Source organism: Gopherus evgoodei, chromosome 3 (genome assembly GCF_007399415.2).
Source record: "Gopherus evgoodei ecotype Sinaloan lineage chromosome 3, rGopEvg1_v1.p, whole genome shotgun sequence".
Classification (NCBI taxonomy): domain Eukaryota; kingdom Metazoa; phylum Chordata; order Testudines; family Testudinidae; genus Gopherus; species Gopherus evgoodei.
Window position 1 is genome coordinate 179,116,724 of NC_044324.1, and position 18,283 is coordinate 179,135,006.

The 18,283-nt window shown below is 43.1% G+C and overlaps 1 protein-coding gene across 3 annotated transcripts in view; it reads left to right on the plus strand.

Annotated features, from left to right (window-relative positions):
- LOC115649034 (centromere protein F-like) overlaps positions 1-18,283 on the plus strand; it is a 78,275-nt gene that overhangs the window by 7,308 nt on the left and 52,684 nt on the right. For 2 of the 3 annotated variants that reach the window (XM_030557535.1, XM_030557536.1), the window contains exons 2-3: positions 6,561-6,665; positions 9,865-9,972. In XM_030557535.1, the coding sequence (XP_030413395.1) occupies positions 6,567-6,665; positions 9,865-9,972 (207 nt within the window). In that variant the 5' untranslated portion in view covers positions 6,561-6,566. The remainder of the gene's footprint in view (positions 1-6,560; positions 6,666-9,864; positions 9,973-18,283) is intronic. The other variant, XM_030557537.1, reaches the window with a different exon arrangement.

The window sequence follows — 18,283 nt, forward strand, 5'->3', positions numbered from 1 at the left end:
ACCCCGTTATAACACGATGTTTGGGGTCCAAAAAATTCCATCGTGATAAGTGCGGGGTCGTGATATAGCGGGGTTTCAAGCCGGTCAGTTTAAGTCAGTGGTCCCCAATGCAGTGCATAGATGTGTGCCGCCTAGTGCCCCTAGTGCCTGAGCAGGGGAGAGAAGCTGCGGCCCCGTGCCTGCCGGGGACAGAGAGCACCAGCGCCCCCAGCCCTGGAGTTCTCTATCCCCAGCAGCTGCGGGGCCGCGGCTTCTCTCCAAATGGACCATGAAATCTGGTCTTTTGTGTACTTTTACCCTATTCCATACAGATTTCATGGGGGAGACCAGGGTTTCTCAAATTGAGGGTCCTTCTGTGCTGCCTTCAGAGCTGGGCATCCGGAGAGCAGTGCCTGTTGGCCAGGCACCCAGTCCTGAAGGCAGTGCCCCACCCGCAGCAGCGCAGAAATAAGGGTGACAATACCATACTATGCCATCCTTCTGTGCTGCTGCTGACACTAGCTCTGCCTTCAGAGCTGGGCTTCCAGCTAGCAGCTGCCACTTTCCAGCCTCCCAGCTTGAAGGTGGCGCCGCCACCAGCAGCAGCACAGTGGGAAGGGTAGTAGCACTGCAACCACCCCCATAACATTGTGACATCCCCCTCCCAATACACACACACAATACCTTTTTGGATCAGGACCCCTATAATTACAACACTGTGACATTTCAGATTGAAATAGCTGAAATCATGAAATCTATGGTTTTAAAAATCTTATGACCGTAAAATTGCCCAAAATGGACTGTAGGTTCCTACTAATAATATTATATAGAGCAAGTCTGACACCTGGTGGCCAATTGTGACCTTAAAGAGACCCTGTCATATAGTTTAACATTTTCAGCCTAAACTGCCATAAATTCAGGGGAAAGTTACTTGGATTCTAAACTATCGCAGGCTAAATGCTTGGGTAAACTCGAGTTAAGGATGAGAGTGCCTTACAATAAATTTGTAGTAATTAAAAAGAAGTATTAAAAATAGGGGAAATTCAAAGTTAAGTTAAATGTAAATCGCAACCCAACATTTATAAGTTTGGAAATGTATAATTCAGGCTTTCAAACAACCTCAACTCTGCCTCTTCAGTGACTCTAGCCTCTAATCTTTCTTTCTGGAAAATGTGCTGTTTTCAAGTCCTTCACATAAGAGTTTGCGAGATAAGGTCTCCATACAGAACTGGTGTTTTGATCAAGAGCTTTTTGTACTGGCTCCAGGACAATTTGTAAAAGCCAGTGTATTACTGGTTTAATGAACAAACCACTGCTATCCCTGTGTAACTTTTTTCCCTTCGAGTAGTTATCCATTTGCACAGTTTGCTGACGGTGTGCAATGTACCCCACTCACCCATGTTCAGAGTCTCATGCACCTTGAGCATCCTTATATCCTGCACCGAGGGCATAAAAGTGTGGAGCAGGCCAGCTACCACTCAGTTCCTCTCGTGCCTCCTGGCTTTGAGATGAACATGGGCAGTGAGCAGTGCTAACAAAATACCTGGCTCTTTTCAAATCTGTGCAGAGTGTAGATAGAGATAGTTAGTTGTTGCCCATTGGCATTTTGTTTTTTTAACCAGAATAGCCTATTTCTTTCTGGTGTCAGAATGGCTTCTTTTAAATCCCCTGGATTAACATACTACCCATCAAACAAGGGCACTATACCCTGTAATGTCTGGCATTTAAAATATGTATTTTGTCTGGGGGAATGTTCCTGGAAAATGTCCTATTTGCAAGTCCTTCACTTGCAGGACCTGCAAATCTAGAGAAGCCCTGCTCCAGATGTACTTAATGGGTAAAGCAATGAGAGTAGCTTCAGGCCCTGGGTCATATAAACATCCTGTAAATGCCTTCTCTGCTCCTTAGAGTGCTAGTACTGGGTCCCTAACTTCCTGGGTCTCATCAGCAACATCCTGTTTTAAAATCTGGCATGTTGGACAAGAAGTTTTCCATGAAAAAGGTACAGAGCATGGAAGAGTCCAGAGATGATCCCAGACTAAGATCTCCTCAAAGAGAAGGATGGAGAAATCCAAGCTTTTATGCAGACTCAACTTATGCTTCTGCTTATCTTATGTCCGGACAAAGTGTCTTTTGGACACATCTTGTGTTCCTACTGACAGTTGTCACAGACTTGCATCTGAAGCAGGGCTGGCTCTAGCATTTTTGCCACCCCAAGCAGCAAAAAATAATAATAAAAAAAGCCACATTTGCGATTGGTGGCAGCTCTACCGCCGCTTCTTCTACGGCAGCAATTCTGCTGCAGGTCCTTCGCTCCGAGAGGGAGTGACGACCCCACCGTCGAATTGCCGCCGAACTGCTGCATGTGCCACCGCTCTCTTCACTGGCTGCCCCAGGCACCTGCTTGCTAGCCTCGTGCCTGGAGAAGGCCCTGATCTTACCTACTTTTCAAATGTTAGGCTCTATTTTATTTTGATCTTAACTCTGAATTACCTTGGTTTCTAATGCTTCATTTTGTTTGTTTTTAATAACTACAGTGTTATGAATTTTTTAAAAAAACAACACTTACATGTACTGTCACCTTTACTCACAGAGTTTAATGATTTGTTTGGTTTGGTTTCTGGCTGGGGATTTTCTTGATTATTTTTTTAAGACATTTTGAAATCTTTCCCATACAAAGAAAGAAAGCTGGCAGGAGCCCCCAGTGTTATGCAGAGAACAATGGAGGAGCTAAGAAACAGGGAACATTGTAGTACTTAGAAGTACGATAGGGGTCCCTCAGGTTCTGTGGTTACCAGGAGGATTGGAGGTTCTGGTGGAGCTACTGAACTTTGCAGGCACTCTGAGTTGAGTTTTGTGGAGAAACTCTGAGGGGCTACAGGAATGCCTGAAAACATGGGGAAGTTAGTCCAGCTGAATGCTTTGTCCTCTGCCAATTGCTGCAGCTCCACAATTTTCCTGTTCATTGGTTAGAACATTGTAACTCATGCAAGTCATGGAGTCCACAATTCTTCATATTTATCTTTAGCTTAACTCTTTTCTCATCCCCTTTCTGCCCCTCCATACACACTTAGATTAAAGAAGTTATGTTGCCATGGGGAAAGGCACCACCACATATGTCTTCTGTAGGTGTGATGGTTGTCACCTACCCTTTGCTGTCAGGGATTTTATCTATGCATGCAGATTCTGCTGCCTACTTAAGAATGTTAGAAAATTCTGCTGCTTGTTAGAAAATTCTGCAGCTTCCTACAACCTATATACAGGATGCTGAAGATTATACCATCATATGAACAGGGGTTAAGAATTTGCCTCTGGAGAGGTAGGGTAATGGCGGTTCTTTGCCATCCCTGTGAGGACCCCATTGAGAGAAGGTCTTGACTGGGAGTAGGTTGAGGCCAGGGACAATGAGTCAATCCAGGGTTATTACCATGTTTGTATACAGATGTTCAAGTAATTTAACAATGAGAACTTTTGACCTGTGAATAGGTCCTCTCCACTTCACTGACTGATAGCAAAGTGCAGAGGAAAGATTGATTGGCTGGTTCTTCTGATGTCACAATGATGCTACTTATGAATCACCTGAGTTACTGAGCAAATTGCAGAGGAAAGATTGATTGGTTGGTACTTCTGATGTCACAATGATGCTACTTGTAAATCACCTGAGTTACTGGTATAGCTCTGTCACCATAAGCTCTAGATGTGACTGTTGAGAGCTTTTCTTATTATACTCTAGCTTCTTTACGTAAGTTTGAAATCCCATTGAATTGCAAATTATATGAGTAACTATGGAATATATGAAGAGTCTGGCGTGTTCTGTCATTGAAATAATCAAAGCCAAGAATAAGGTGAGAGAACAAGCAGTGAATTTTATTAATATTGTAATTTAAAAAAAAACTTGTTAGCTTGTTGAATGGATGGGTGGAGGGATGAGGGATGTACCTGATTTACTGAAAGCTAACGGCTCTCTTCTCTACCCTGCTATCTGCTTGGTCAAGAACTTTATATATGAGACACAAAAGCCAGTTTTCTGATTTACAGACTGTTTCAGCAAAATCTGATGATCTAAAGCAGCAGAACTACATACAAAAAGCAAACAGTCCTATTTTCTTCTAGAATTATGTATAATAATTTCTCTAACATTACTTAGTACATATTTCACTAACACAATTCATTACACAGTTCTCCAACAAAGCTTAACTATGTATGTGCTTGCTAATGGTGGCTCCATAATTTACAGTAGAGCTTCAGGATTACAAACACCAGAGTTACAAACTGATCAGTCAACTACACAAATCTCATTTGGAACCGGAAGAACATAATTAGGCAGCAGCAGAGACACATCCCTTCCACCACCACCCCCACGCAAAAAAAGGCAAACACAGTACTGTACTGTGTTACATGATTAAAAAATGAAGGGAAAGCAGCATTTTTTCTTCTGCATAGTTAAGTTTGAGAGCTATGTTAAGACAATGTTCAGTTGTAAACTTTTGAAAGAACAACCATAATGTTTTGTTCATTTACGAACAACGTCCATTCCTGAGTTCGTAATTCTGAGGTTCTATTGTATATTTAAATCCATCATTTCTCTGTGCCTTTAAAAGATTTAAATAGCTTTACATGAGCTAAAACATCTCGTACTTTTGCTTATGCAGCACCAGCACAGGCAGAAGTTAATACAGGCGATTATTAGAACTGTATTGCAGTCTGTGAGGCTGGTGCATAAACAAGAAAACAGAATAGTGCTGTCCACTTAGAGTCACAGACCTGCATGATGCAGGACAGAATTTTTCTATATCCTTTGGACCCTCTAAATTCTGGTCGTAGCTCTGGATCCCTCCCATGACAGGAAAGGATTCACACACTATACTGAAGAGTTTTAAAGTGCTCAGAATGCAAGATCTTGGGTCCTTCCAAGACCTCTCTGTTTTGCTGCAGAAGAATCAAGGGGGAAAAGGCCCTCTTGTATTCAGTGCAAGGAAGCCAAAAAAATTCTGTGGCTATTGTTCTGATATAATTGAAATGTTGAAATAATTTGCATTAGTGGAGCAAATGTGTGTTAATCATATAAAATGGATTTTTTTTGCTAGCTAAAACAGGTGCCAAACAGGTATACACTGATAAGAGTAAAGAAATAAAGCCATTCAAACCCAACCTTTCATTAAGAGGCAAATCCTTAGTTGGTCCCATCTTTGCATACCCATGAAGGGACCTACATTTTGCTATACGGGATAGGGTGGGCAAGATTTCAGCAGCCTGCACAGCACTTAAGACGTTTTAACAGCACCACTGTCTCCTTTGAAAATCATTGACTTTTCACCATATTTAACATGGGGAAGTTAGTCCAGCTGAATGTTTTGGCCTCTGCCAATTGTTGCAGCTCCACAGTTTCCATGTGCATTGGGTAGAACATTGTAGCTCATGCAAGTGATGGATTCCACGATTCTTCATATTTATCTTTAGCTTAACTCTTTTTCCATCCCCTTTCTGCCCCTCCATACGCACTTAGATTAAAGAAGTTATGTTGCCGTAGGGAAAGGCACCACCACATATGTCTTCTGTAGGTGTGATGGTTGTCACCTACTCTTTGCTGTCAGAGATTTTATCTATGCATGCAGATTCTGCTCCCTACGTAAGAATGTTAGAAAATTCTGCTGCTTCCTACATCCTATATACAGGATGCTGAAGATTATACCATCATATGAACAGGGGTTAAGAATTTGCCTCTGGAGAGGTAGGGTAATGGCGGTTCTTTGCCATCCCTGTGAGGACCCCATTGAGAGAAGGTCTTGACTTGCAGTAGGTTGAGGTCAGGGACATTGAGTCAATCCAGGGTTATTATCATGCTTGTGTACAGATGTTCAAGTAATTTAACAATGAGAACTTTTGACCTGTGAATAGGCCCTCTCCACTTCACTGACTGATAGCAAAGTGCAGAGGAAAGATTGATTGGCTGGTTCTTCTGATGTCACAATGATGCTACTTATGAATCACCTGAGTTACTGAGCAAATTGCAGAGGAAAGATTGATTGGTTGGTATTTCTGATGTCACAATGATGCTACTTGTAAATCACCTGAGTTATTGGCAGAGCTCTGTCACCATAACCTCTAGATGTGACTGTTGAGAGCTTTTCTTATTATAATCTAGCTTCTTTACATGAGTTTGAAATCCGATTGAATGGCAAATTATATTAGTGAATATGTTCAAAAGAGTTCAGTACTTTTTTTCTGTTCAATCAATGTGCTGATTCACTGTAAATTTAAAGTTGCATTGAATTTATCTCCTGTGCCTAAACACTTATTAAAACTTTAGCACACGCTTGTATTATAGCCAAGTGTAATCTGTTCTCAGTTTGGTATGGGATACCTGTGTGGGTATTCACTAAGTCATGGAAAACTGTAAGCAGTTTTGGGGCAGAGACCATGACTTCCTCGTATGTATGTCCTTCTTGTTTGTTTGTTTGTTTAACAGTGCCTACTAAAGTGGGATTTCAATCCTGATTGTGAGGGCAGGATTGCTATTGTAGTACAAATAATAAATATTCCCCTTGCATCACTGTGATTTATGATTAAACTTTGTATAGTATGAAATGTTGGAGCGAAAAATGGATGCCCTACTGAGTCATCAGAGACAATTTGTCGAAAAGAATCGTCTGTCCTTAGAACAGAAAATAAAAGAAAAGGAAAAGGTAAGACGAGACCCATTTTTTCACAAGTTTAAAGTTGCCTCCAGACTGCTATTACCAGAGTGAACAACTTGTTAATTTAGTATTTGTCCATGTAGATCCCACTCTAGGTGCATATGTGCTTCAGGCACGCAAGATTGGATTCTTCTTCTTTGAGTGCTTGCTCATGACGATTCCATATTTGATGTGTGTGTGCCCACGTACACGCTGTCAGATTTTTTTCCCCCTAATGGTATCCCTGGGGCCTGCTTTGGCAACCTCTGGAGCCCTGTGCTTATGCGCCAGTACATTGAGCCCTGGTGGTCCCATGCCCTCACAGTTCCTTCTTTCCACCAGTGATGGTTGTTGGAACGCTCCTTGTTTTCGCAAGTCCGACAGTGGTTTCTCTAGCTTTAGACTCTGAGTTTTTCTTGTATCTCGTTACTGTTACTCGTAGTGTTAGTATTTAGGAGTGGAGTCCCATTAGAGACATAGCCCCTAGGATGGGGTATGCCCCAGGCCCTGGGGTTCAAGCCATGTTCTGGGTGCAGCAAACCTATGCCTATTAGTGACCTGAACACGAGCTGCCTTAAGTACCTCAGAGAGGCTCATATTAAAGAGAAATGCAGAATCTGCAACAACTTCAGACCTCACACTCTTAAAGACAGGGATATCCAATTAAAAACCATGTTGATGGAGGCTGCCTTGCGCCCCACTGTGGAACCATGCCGCTCCGACTCTGCATTGAGGAAGTCGGCTTCGGTGCGGAGTGCCCCTCCGACACCAGGATCTTCTTGGTGCTGCTCCCCTTCTCCCATGCCTAAGAAGAGGCATAAGAAGTCATAGTTGGAACAAGATCATTCTCCGGCACCACACACAGCTACCTGGGAGTTCCCACACGAGTCAAGACCTGCACAGGGCTGCTCGATTTCCCCAAGAGCCACATCTGGCAGCGGCCACACCACCTGTTCAACATCTTGGCTACAGCAATTACACTTCCCCATGTGAGGGACCTTCCTGGGACCAAAGTATTGTATTGTTAGAGCCTTTATCACCTCTCTATCAAGATAGGATTTTTGGTGGCTGTTTTTTTACTATATTTTACTCTATTTTACAAAGACAAGATGACTCTTCTTTGATCTTGCCCTAGGTTCTTATTCAGAGTGGTCTCATGCTTTTGTTTGCATCAGTGCATACACCCTCAGTATTTTCCCCCAAACCTCATTTGACTCCTGGAGAGGCAAAACGTCATATGAGTGGTGTGTTTAGGGCACTTTTCTACCACCTCCATAGAACAAAGCCTTTCCATAACTGGCCTAGAACTTTTTTTGTAATATTTGAGACAGGTCTAGAGGGCTCGTTGTTTCAGTCCAGGGACTCTTGAAATGGAGATTTGACTGTAAATTTAAGATGGAATATGTTACAGGGCCTTTCAGCTATAGACACTGGGAATACCCTCCCAGCCTAAGTATACAAGTACAAATTTAAACCCTTTCAGCAAAATACACATTTGCACTCCTTCCAGCCAAATACACATTTGCAAATAAAGAAAACAAACATAAGCCTAACTCGCCTTATCTACCTAGTACTCACTATTCTGGACATATAAGAGACTATATCAAAGAGATTGGCGAGAAACCTAGTTGCACGTCTGCTCCCTCTGAGCCCCCAGAGTGAACAACAACCAAACACTAACAGCACACCCAAAATCTTCCCTAACTCAAGATTTGAAAGTATCCTGTCCCCTGATTGGTCCTCTGGCCAGGTGACTGCCAGGCTTACTGAACTTGTTAACCCTTTACAGTCAAAAGAGACATGAAGTACTCCTGTTCTATTAACCCTTAACTATCTGTTTATGACACCTCTAATTTATAGTTAGATGATAAAAATAAAATCAGAAAAAAGTTTGAACATTTTGTTAATAATTTGCTCACTTATTCCTGAGTTTGACTCTCCCCGCCTGCATTCTTCTGCTCCTGGCAGGCCAACCAGGGTAGGAGTGGGTCTTTGGAAAGGGTATGAGGGCAGATAGCCTGAGTAAAATAAGGGGAGGAGACATAAAGATTTGGGGAAATGGATCACTGGGATCCAAGAGGGCTGGGGACTTCATAGGATGGCCGGCAATGAGAGTGGGAACAGACTATGGGAGTACTTGAGGACATGGGATGGAGCAGGTGTCTTGCTGGAGGATAGGAGGGTGCTTAGGAGAAAGCAGAGGGGAAGCACTAGCACTTCACTACCTTCTCCAGCCGACAAACCTGCTCTGATTTGTTAAAGGGGAGTCCTGCAGCTGTTGCCAAGAGAAGTTTGGCAGAGATCTTTGTTGCCAGGAGACACCACTGGTGCTTTCCCTCCCTATCTTCCCCGCTTTCTGCTCCCCTACTTAGCCCTCTCTTTTCCTTACCAACCCCAACACTCCCTACTAAAAGTCCCATGCCCCTCTCTGCCCTATCCCCCCATATAAATTCCCTCCCAAATTCATGTAGAGCCCCAACCATAAGGACCATGGGGCTGGGAAGAAGCCTCAAAAACTAATTATACCTGGATGGATATCTACTTTGCATCTCCTAAAGATTGCAGGAGATGGGCTAGATTCCTAAGGATCTTAGGAGATGTGCCTTAGTGAAGTTCTGGCCCCCCGAGACCTGAGGCGGGAGGAGTCAATGCCCCCTACCAAACTTCTGTTGCTGCTCAGCCTTGTGTTAAGTCAAATTGAAAATAAATAAGGCATTTTCCTCATGAAAAACATTTTTACAACACTAAGTTAAACATGTCATCATAGCAAAGAAGGGAATTCCCCTCACCCCAAAGGATCATGATTATTGGGGATTAGTCTGGTTGCTTAGTTGTAATGCTCAATGTTGTTATGGAGATCTACTTTTGAATCGATATAGAAGCTTCATTCCATGATTTGCTAGTATTTTTTTGATCCACCTGTATTGGTGTAGCAGATGAAGTAGGCTACTCTGATTGGCCAAAGTGAGTCATGGCCATTAGTGGCCATAACAGAATTTATGCTTTACTTAAAAATGGTTTTTAAACTCTTTTTGCTTCTGTCAGAGAGCACTTTAGTGTAATTAGTAACTATTTACAGAGGCGATTTACAGTCCCTCTCCCGCGTTTTCCAGTGTTAATAGTTATAGTAACTTTGACTAGAAACATGTAACAGGAGTGTGTTTCTCTCCCGTACCTGCCCTTCCCCTCAAATCTTCTACATTTCTAGGAAGTGTTTCGTCAGCTACATGACTTACTGGCAGAGGATCTGCAGTGCGAACAGATAAAGCAGGACTTGCAGCAAGCCAATAATACTCTACAGGCAGAACTCGACAAAGTAAGATTTTTAATATTTGAACTATTCAAATGGAAGTGGTGATGCTGAGTTTTTATTTTATGTAAAATTTAACTGTCCTCTTTATTGTGTTTGACGATCTATATATGACAAATATTTAAGTGCAACTAAATATATCACAGGTCAGAGCAAGCTGTGGTATGTTCCTGTCACAGGGTGAGCTGGTCCATTAAAAGTTTAAGGCACAGCTGCACCTTTTGTCAGGTTTAGCCCATCTCCCTGTATGATGGAAATGCATAAGGGTTATGTGACAGAAGTATGCATCTAAACCAGGCCTGCTGGCAGGTAAAAGGGCAGCCTGTGGTCATTCAAGAGAAAGACACCCCCCCTCATCCACCCCAAAAGTTCAGAGAGAGACTCTGTCTCATTAGTGCCCAGGCAGAGAGTCTGTGAAGAGGACAGGTGACAATTTTCCAGAACTCCAAGACAGAAGCCTTTTGGGGGAAGAGATTTACAAGGAACTGGAAACTGCAGGGATAAGCCTCCATTGATGGACCTGCAGGATGCAGAAGTCTCAGTTAGGAGAGGGGTTGGACTACAAGGATGTGCATGCTCTGATCAAGACCTGGAAAAACTTGAGGCATTATAAGCAGAAAGGAATAATTGAGGCTAATAAGGATATATTTGAGTGTTGTGTTATGCTAATAAACAAACCTGGAAGAGAACACTACTGTAAAATCACCACATGTGACAGCTGGTTTGATGCAAGATTGAAGGTAAACTGAGGTAGCAGACGGGCCCAAAGGCAATCTGGGGTTAATGCCCTACAACTGTTCCCTTTAGCCTCGTTCTGATATGATCACTGCTTCTTTTCTACCCACACTCTCTAATAGAAAACTGCTTTTTTATTTATGATACACATGGTCTACACTGACTTAATACAGAGGTTCTAAATTTGTCCACGATAGCTGTCTGCCACAGCGATGTGTCATCCTAGCTGTGTGAGCACATTAATCAAACCTTTTCTACAGAGGTGGTTAGTATTTTCTCTACACATACTCTTCTTTCCAGGTTTACTCTTGAAACACTTGAATCATACTGAAACTTGGATGTCTATAGGTTTTTATCGAGAAAAGCCTACTCCTTTCTAAAATGGAACTAGGTTATTTCATTCTCATTTTTTTCTCTCTTGATGTTGGTAATAAATTTACTTTCTTTTTAATTTGGAGTACTATAGAGCTATTATGACCAATATGAAACAGATTAAAAAGGTTGAAAACCAGTTAGAATTTGGTGGTGTTACAGTTATGATCTTGTTAACTTCCTGGTTTAGCTAGCGATATAACAGGGGTGGGCAACCTTTCAGAAGTGGTGTGCCGAGCAGGGACAGCTCCATGCCCCAGCATGCCAAGCGTGTGCTTCGGGTGGCATGCCACGGGGGTCACTCTGCCGGTCGCCGGGAGGGCGTCAGGCGGCTCCGGTGGACCTCCCGTAGGCGTGCCTGCAGAAGGTCCACCAAAGCCGCGGGACCAGCGGACCCTCCACAGGCACGCCTGCGGGAGGTCCACTGGAGCCGTCTGACGCCCTCCCGGCGACCGGCAGGGCGCCCCCCGCGGCATGCTGCCCTGCTTGGAGCTGCGAATTGTCTAGATCTGCCCTTGGTGCCAACTCTTCATTTATTCTCTCTAATTTAAGGTTTTGCGTGCCAGTAATTCATTTTAACGTTTTTAAAAGGTCTCTTTCTATAAGTCTATAATATATAACTAAGCTATTGTTGTATGTTAAGTAAATAAGGTTTTTAAAATGTTTAAGAAGCTTCATTTAAAATTAAATTAAAATGCAGAGGCCTCTGGAGCAGTGGCCATGAACCGGGAAGTGTGAGTGCCACTGAAATCAGCTCATGTGCCGCCTTCGGCACACATACCATAGGTTGCCTACCCCTGTGATATAAAGTCAGGTGATAAATTTAAGATAGAGGATAGCATGACACTAATTTCTCTTACCCCCAAAGAATGTGGTTATGGAGACAGAGGTGCAAGCTGAATGTCTTTGTTGGTCCATAAATATGGGGAATTAAGATGTACAAATACTGTTTTTTCCCAACATGTAACCTATTCCTTAAGTATATAGTAAGTGGAAAAAGTAGAGTGATTTGTCAATTTCTTGGTATTTGGATTGTACCGAATTAAGTCTAGTTTGGTTTTGATCCTTTCTGTTTGTTGGCTGTTCAATGGCATATTTGGTGATAGCTGATCATCAGTCCAACACCTACATGTTACCTCTCAAATGAGCAGTTGAGAACTGAGTGGGAATAGGGAAGGATCTTCTAAACCCGATAGGTGCTCCCTTTGACCAAATATGTTACGTTTAAAAAATGGAGAGCAAGTGTTAAATCTGCTGCCCTTATGACTGAGCTTAAAAGAAAGCACTGGTTAGCATTCCCAATGATTAACAGACTGTACTATAACTATTGCTTAAATTATGAATAAATTTATACATTACAACTCTATACTTGAAAATGTGCCTGAAAATATTTTTCACAACCTTTCCCAGTCTTGAGTTAAAGATTTATGTTACCTTAACCTGTTCTGGTTTTGGTATGATACAGAGTCTAGAACCCAGGACGGGACAGTGAGAGGAAGATGGATTTTTCAGATATCTGGGTTATTTTTAATAGCACTTTTTTAAAGCCATCATGCTAAGTTTCAAGGTTTAGGGCCAAATTCTGCTCTTTATTATACAACACAGACGTCAACAGTTACTCCAAACTTCTCTTTCTGTAGGAGGAAGCAGAACATAGCTTATTTTTTTTGCTCTGTCTTCTAAGGTATCTTTGGAGCTCATCGTCTAAAGGGACATCAGGAATTTTTAATTTTTTAAAATAGATTAAATATGACTACAAATAAAATGTCATGTGTTTTCCTCATAGGCAATAGCAGTGAAACACTGTTTGGAAAATGACTGCATTAAGCTTAACACAGAAGCTGTGCAGAGCAGAACAGGCTTTACTTGCAAACCAGTCAAAGGAACTGGAATAATTAATAATTTAAACTGGAAATCAGTAAGAACTGGTTCCATTTATGCCTTACTGACTCACAGGGGAACTCTGCAAGCTCTATGTTGGAGAATAGTGTATTTCCACCAGAAGCTGTGTTTCGATAATGTCTTATTCTGGCTGTCCTTTTGTGGACCATCTTAAACGACTGTGACAAAGTTCCTCCTCTGCCTTGATGGGTCCTGCACTTATTGGCGGATTTGCTCACCTCAGAGATTCATGGCAGCCCTCAGTTTGGCCACTTTTGTGGCTCAAACCTGCCATTCACTCAGCTAACCTCATCACTGAGCAGCATGGGGAAAAGGAAGGAGAACAATCCCCACAGTCTCTCCTGACCTACCTTGTGAGTCATGGGGACAGACCAGGGACCTTCCCCTCTGGTGGGACCCACAGTCCAAGTCAACTCCTCTTATATCCAGTAAGGGGGAGGGGAATGGGGGGAAACCCAGACCCGCCTTCTACTCTGGATTTCAGCCCAGGGCCCTGTGCATCACAGCTGTCTACAGTGTTACGTGTAACACCTGCGTGACAGCTACAACTCCCTGGGCTACTTCCCCATAGCCTCCTCCCAACATCTTCTTTATCCTCACTACAGGACCTTTCTCCTGATGCCAGATAGCGTTTGTACTTCTCAGTCCTCCAACCGCAGGCCCTCCTACTCTCAGCACCTTGCGCACCCTTCACTGACTGAAGTGAGGTCCTTTTTAAACCAGGTGTCCTAATTAGCCTGCCTGCCTTAATTGGTTCCAGCAAGTTCCTGATTTTTCTGGAACTGCCCCTGTTATCTTACCCAGGGAAAAGGGACCTGCTTAATGTGGGGCTAATATATTTGCCTTCTCTCACTCTCCTGTAGTGGGCCCCTGCCCCATGAATCCAACTGGCCTTCCTGCCCCTTCACCAGAAGCTATCCGCATGACTTCCAGACCGCGCCAAGGAAACATCTATCCGTGCTCATGCTCCACACTCTAGACTTCCTCACCTTTGCGTCCCACCCAGACACAAAGTGGAGGGACCTCCTGCCACCTCTAGAGGGTGGGGAACCCCAGTGGGCCAACCTATACACCATCCTGCTCCCAAGGCTCACCAGGGATGTCAGTTGGTGGCTCCTTCACGGGGCTGTGAGCACGGGCATGTAATTGGCGCAGTTCACCCCCATCCTGGACACCTGACCTTTCTGCGGCGTGAGGGAGACTCTGGTGCATGTTTACCTGGAGTGCGCCAGGCTGCATCCTCTATTCTGTCTCCTCACAGATATCCTCTCTCTACTCCGGGTTCCAGCCCAGAGCCCTATGGATTTGCAGCCATCTATAGTGCTTCTTGTAACAGCTGTGTGACAGCTACACCTCCGTGGGCTACTTTCCCAAGGCCTCCTCCAAACACCTTCTTTATCCTCACCACAGGACCTTCCTCCTGGTGTCTGATAATGCTTGTACTCCTTAGTCCTCTAGCAGCACACCCTCTCAGTCTCAGCTCCTTGTGTCTCTTACTCCCAGCTCCTCACACGCACTTCTTCTCCTTCGGCTCCTCCCCATCTGACTGGAGAGAGCTCCTTTTAAAACCCAGGTGCCCTGATTAGCCTGCCTGGATTGGCTGCAGGTGTTCTAATCAGCCTGTCTGCCTTAATTGGTTGTAGCAAGTTCCTGACTACTTTAGTGCAGACCCTGCTCTGGTCACTCAGGGAACAGAAAACTACTCACCCAGTGACCAGTATATTTGCCCTCTACCAGACTCCTGCACCCCACTGGCCTGGGTCTGTCACAACACACACACACACACACACACACACACACACACACACACACACTCTGCTATCAATCAATCAATCAATCAATCAATCTATCTATCTATCTATCTATCAATCAATCACAGGTGTCAAGAGACAATATTTTCAGACAATGCTGATGTATGACAAATGTTTCAAAGCTGTATGAATTCTCACTTCCTGTGCTCAAAATACCAACGAAATTCAAGGGTTTAAATGGCTGAAATGCCCACCCCTCTTGCTGTGACTCAGCACAAGTGGCTCGGATTAAGAAGCATTCAACAAAAATCTGGAACCAACAACCTAACATAGCTGCAAAAAAAATCCCATGCTCTGATGCTGGACTTTCACAAAACCGTTTACAAGAAATGCATTCTCCCACTTTAGTCTGGTAAGGCTACATCCCATCATTTGCAATTACAATTTGGCCTCAATCACATAGGCCATCATTAACTCTTGCTTGAATCATCAGAATCCAATGTATTTAGACTTGAATGCATCTGCCCTGCAAAATCTGCAAGAGTTACAGAACACAGCAGCACACCTCCTCAGTAATACGGGTTCACTTGAGTACATCATTCCTATGTTTCACTCACTCCGCTGATTCCCCAACAGAACACTGAATCGAATCTCAGGCTTTATTTTCAAAGCTATAAAGGAAATGCGCCCAATATACCATTTTACTCTCTCAGACTTCAGTAGCTGTTTTCCTCAGGAACAACTGTCTACACATCACATGTAAAACTAAAAGATGCAGGAGACAGGGTCTTTTCAGGAGCTGGCCCAATACTATGAAATTCACTCCTGCAAAAACTTAGAATGACAACTAACATCATCATTTTTCATATTTACACTCCCCCCCCTCCCACACACACTCCCTTTGCCCTCTGGGACAGTGGTTTTCAATCTCTTTTCCATTTGCAGACCCTAGAAAATTTCAAAAGGAGGTGCAGACCTCTTTGGAAATCTTAGACATAGTCTGTGGACCCCCACAGGCTACGGCTTGAAAACCACTGTTCCTTTTTAACGATAACCTTTCAAGAACCCCTTAGACAGTCTGCAAACTCCCACAGGTCTGGGCACCACAGGTTGAAAACCACTGCTCTGGGGTATATGGGAGAAATAGAAACCTCAAACAACAGATGCTAGTCACCTTAATTATTCTTAACTCTGGAAAGCATTTATAGACTCATAGACTCATAGACTCTAGGACTGGAAGGGACCTCGAGAGGTCATCGAGTCCAGTCCCCTGCCCTCATGGCAGGACCAAATACTGTCTAGACCATCCCGGATAGACATTTATCTAACTTACTCTTAAATATCTCCAGCGATGGAGATTCCACAACTTCCCTAGGCAATCTATTCCAGTGTTTAACTACCCTGACAGTTAGGAACTTTTTCCTAATGTCCAACCTAAATCTCCCTTGCTGCAGTTTAAGCCCATTGCTTCTTGTTCTATCATTGGAGGCTAAGGTGAACAAGTTTTCCCTCTCCTCCTGATGACACCCTTTTAGATACCTGAAAACTGCTATCATGTCCCCTCTCAGTCTTCTCTTTTCCAGACTAAACAAACCCAATTCCTTCAGCCTTCCTTCATAGGTCATGTTCTCAAGACCTTTAATCATTCTTGTTGCTCTTCTCTGGACCCTCTCCAATTTCTCCACATCTTTCTTGAAATGCAGTGCCCAGAACTGGACACAATACTCCAGTTGAGGCTTAACCAGCGCAGAGTAAAGCGGAAGAATGACTTCTCGTGTCTTGTTTACAACACACCTGTTAATGCATCCCAGAATCATGTTTGCTTTTTTTGCAACAGTATCACACTGTTGACTCATATTAAGCTTGTGGTCCACTATGACCCCTAGATCTCTTTCTGCCATACTCCTTCCTAGACAGTCTCTTCCCATTCTGTATGTGTGAAACTGATTGTTCCTTCCTAAGTGGAGCACTTTGCATTTATCTTTATTGAACTTCATCCTGTTTACCTCAGACCATTTCTCCAACTTGTCCAGATTATTTTGAATTTTGACCCTGTCCTCCAAAGCAGTTGCAATCCCTCCCAGTTTGGTATCGTCCGCAAACTTAATAAGCGTACTTTCTATGCCAACATCTAAATCGTTGATGAAGATATTGAACAGAACCGGTCCCAAAACAGACCCCTGCGGAACCCCACTTGTTATACCTTTCCAGCAGGATTGGGAGCCATTAACAACTACTCTCTGAGTACGGTTATCCAGCCAGTTATGCACCCACCTTATAGTAGCCCCATCTAAATTGTACTTTCCTAGCTTATCTATAAGAATATCATGCGAGACCGTATCAAATGCCTTACTAAAGTCTAGGTATATCACATCCACCGCTTCTCCCTTATCCACAAGGCTCGTTATCCTATCAAAGAACGCTATCAGATTAGTTTGACACGATTTGTTCTTTACAAATCCATGCTGGCTATTCCCTATCACCTTACCACCTTCCAAGTGTTTGCAGATGATTTCTTTGATTACCTGCTCCATTATCTTCCCTGGCACAGAAGTTAAACTAACTGGTCTGTAGTTTCCTGGGTTGTTTTTATTTCCCTTTTTATAGATGGGCACTATATTTGCCCCCTTCCAGTCTTCTGGAATCTCCCCTGTCTCCCATGATTTCCCAAAGATAATAGCTAGAGGCTCAGATACCTCTTCCATTAACTCCTTGAGTATTCTAGGATGCATTTCATCAGGCCCTGGTGACTTGCAGGCATCTAACTTTTCTAAGTGATTTTTTACTTGCTCTTTCGTTATTTTCTCTTCTAAACCTACCCTCTTCCCGTAAGCATTCACTATACTAGACATTCCTTCAGACTTCTCAGTGACGACTGAAACAAAGAAGTCATTAAGCATCTCTGCCATTTCCAAGTCTCCCGTTACTGTTCCCCCCTCCTCATTGAGCAGTGGGCCTACCCTGTCCTTAGTCTTCCTCTTGCTTCTAATGTATTGATAAAAAGTCTTCTTGTTTCCCTTTATTCCCATAGCTAGTTTGAGTTCATTTTGTGCCTTTGCTTGTCTAATCTTGCCTCTGCATTCCTGTGTTATTTGCCTATATTCATCCTTCGTGATCTGACCTAGTTTGCATTTTTTATATGACGCCTTTTTATTTTTTAGGTCACGCAAGATCTCAAGGGTAAGACAAGGTGGTCTTTTGCCACATTTTCTATCTTTCCTAACCATCGGAATAACTTGCTTTTAGATACAACAGCAATTGGCACAACTGAAGGACTTAAAAAAATCCAATCGCTGATGTTGCTTCTATGACTATTCTGAGTTCTCTTTCCTTTCATTTTCCTTCTAACTCCAAATTAAAGGAAAAATCTTTGAATCTACAATCAAGGTTTTCTAAAAATCAAAAGTTACAGTCAGATCCTTTTTGTGTAAATTAGAATAACTTTACTGATTTCAACGGAGCTATGCTGATATATGCCAGATCAGGATCTGGCTTCCTAGTTAGTATTTTGTTGATAATGCTGGTCTATAGTGCTTGAAAAAGTAAAAATGTAGAAA